This window comes from Fusarium tjaetaba (assembly GCF_013396195.1).
Source record: "Fusarium tjaetaba strain NRRL 66243 chromosome Unknown NRRL66243_c0000197, whole genome shotgun sequence".
In the NCBI taxonomy this organism is placed as follows: Eukaryota; Fungi; Ascomycota; class Sordariomycetes; order Hypocreales; family Nectriaceae; genus Fusarium; species Fusarium tjaetaba.
This window is the reverse complement of record NW_023501393.1, coordinates 346-2,498: the sequence shown is the minus strand read 5'-3', so window position 1 is coordinate 2,498 and position 2,153 is coordinate 346. Positions and strand designations below refer to the sequence as shown.

The 2,153-nt window shown below is 48.7% G+C and overlaps 1 protein-coding gene across 1 annotated transcript; it reads left to right on the top strand.

The window, feature by feature from the left end:
* Positions 1 to 749: 749 nt before the first annotated feature.
* On the top strand, positions 750 to 1,133 carry FTJAE_8860 (uncharacterized protein; the record flags this gene model as incomplete). The annotated part of the gene is made up of 1 exon (XM_037355721.1): positions 750 to 1,133. The coding sequence occupies one exon, from the start codon at positions 750 to 752 to the stop codon at positions 1,131 to 1,133; it is 384 nt and encodes a 127-aa protein (XP_037204019.1).
* Positions 1,134 to 2,153: the final 1,020 nt, after the last annotated feature.

Here is a 2,153-nt window from a genome sequence, read left to right as displayed (position 1 = left end):
AAGAGCAGTTTGTCTGTTCTTACAGACGAATGAAGTGTAGAAAGGTAAGGATAAAGGAGAAAATATTCCACCGCAAAGCCATGCTCACAAGAGAGTTTGTTTTCACCTCCCTGTCTCCTCTTCTTCTCTGCCCCTCTTCCTCATCCCTTCTTGGCCGAGCTCCTTCTTTCGGCATCGACCGCAACGTTTTTCGTTTCTCGTCCGTCCAAACATAAAACAAGGTTGTCATAATCGTCATTATAGATGCACTGGTATCCCTGGTCGGTTTCCGCAATTTTGTATGAAGCTAATACTTCAACCATACTGTCCCTTCGCCATTGTGTATATCAGCTCGTCCATTGTCGTCGTTAGATATATCGCTCTTGGCATCTCGTCACTTCACTGCAATAATGGGTTAGCCACTCATAATCTCTCTCTCTCTCTCCTCACCACCACACACAATGTTCGTGCCCATGTCCATGCCTGTGCCCCGACACCCACAGACCACGGCATATGCAAGAAGCACGGCACCACCATCACTGACCAAGCACACGCCCCTCACACCCCCTTTTGGGCTTCCCGTCCCTCTTTTTCCTTTTCTTTGGGACTTTCTCTTCTATGTGCCTCGGCTCAGTTATGCCTCCAGCCCTTTTTCGTCCGTCTTTCTTGTTCGGGCTCGGACTCTTCACTCAATGCGAATAGAAATAAAGGAAAGGAAAGGGAACATCATGCTTCAAACTCACCTGGCCAAGGGATTGTAGCCTGTGATCATGCTCTTCTCTCATACGATAGATCTGACCAAGGACTTCTTGCATCTCAGCACACGTTCGCTCGATGGTGGCATTTCGGTTGCCCTCCCTCTGCCAGCGCTGAACGTCACGGTACATCTTGTCATACCTGCGCTGCTTTTTCTCTGTGTCGTGGCAGAGCTTGCAAACGTCTCTTTCGGTCCTGGTTTCGTAGACAAGCTTCAGGCCGCAAGTTTCGCCCATGCGGTATTCTTTGTTGCACTGCTGACGGAAGTGCCCCCAGCGCCAGTAGCCGCATGCCCAGCGGGTTTGGTCAAAGTAGCACATGGCTCAGTGGTTTCGAGTGTTGACGAGAGACTTAGTGGCGAACAATCGAGGCGAGAAAAGCAGGGTATCTCTCACTAATTCGACAGAAGAGGAGAAGAAGCGGGAACACCGAAGGCGGAGAGCGGAGTTCCAGAGGCGAACTCGTGGTCGATTCGAGCCGAACCCGAAGTTCAAGTCAACACTTGTCGAGTCGTGTCGAAGCGATGAAAGTCAGCCACCCTGGGGCAATTCAACGGTCGCTGAGGCGGAACGTTATAAACAATGTAAAGGTTCGGTTTAATCGAGTCGAGAAGAATCCTGGGATACACAGGTTAGTCACTGGGTCTCTTCTATTGTCTCTATGCCTTCTGTGCCTCCCCTTCGCGTTGGGCAGGCAATTTTGTTTCTACCCAATGCAAACAACTCCCACTTGTTAATGTCCATACCACTGGCTGTTTTTATCACTCGTTTGTAAACATGGCATTATCTCAACATGGCCACCGTCTGCCAACCCTTCATAACCTGTCGTACGTATTCCTGCCACGTAGTGTCTCGACAGATAATACATAACCAGAGCAGTGCAACAGGGGGGAAGAAAGCACACCTCGGTGTCGGTGATGCACTTGATTGATTTGAGAGAGTAAGATATATGTCAAACTTACTTGATATGTAGCTCTTGTGAGATGGACTGTACAGCCAGGCCAAAGAGTAAATATAGGAGCTGTATGGGACCTAGCAAAGATTTGGAAGCTGCTAGTTTTCGAATGCCCTCGTTGACATTGAGGCTAACCGAGTGAGACTTGTTTACTTCAAACCCGTAGTCCTCAGTCTTGGCTGCTGGTGCAATCGACTGCTTTGCTGTGCTAGGTGGCCGATATCTCAAGAGCGCCAGCGTCCTGGAGCCGAGATATGGGTCTGTAATTTCTCTTCTATAAGGTATGAAGTTGAAGTTGGCCTTGTAAAACAATGTATGATTAAGAAACTGGTCAACTGAAGGGCTAGCGTGATGTGTAGACTGTTCGAGGGCAACAGAATGATGAAGATGAGATGTAGTCCAGACCGAGTGGATGTCGAAGGCAACTTATACTTGTTTGATCCAAAGACCTTCTGCGTATTCGA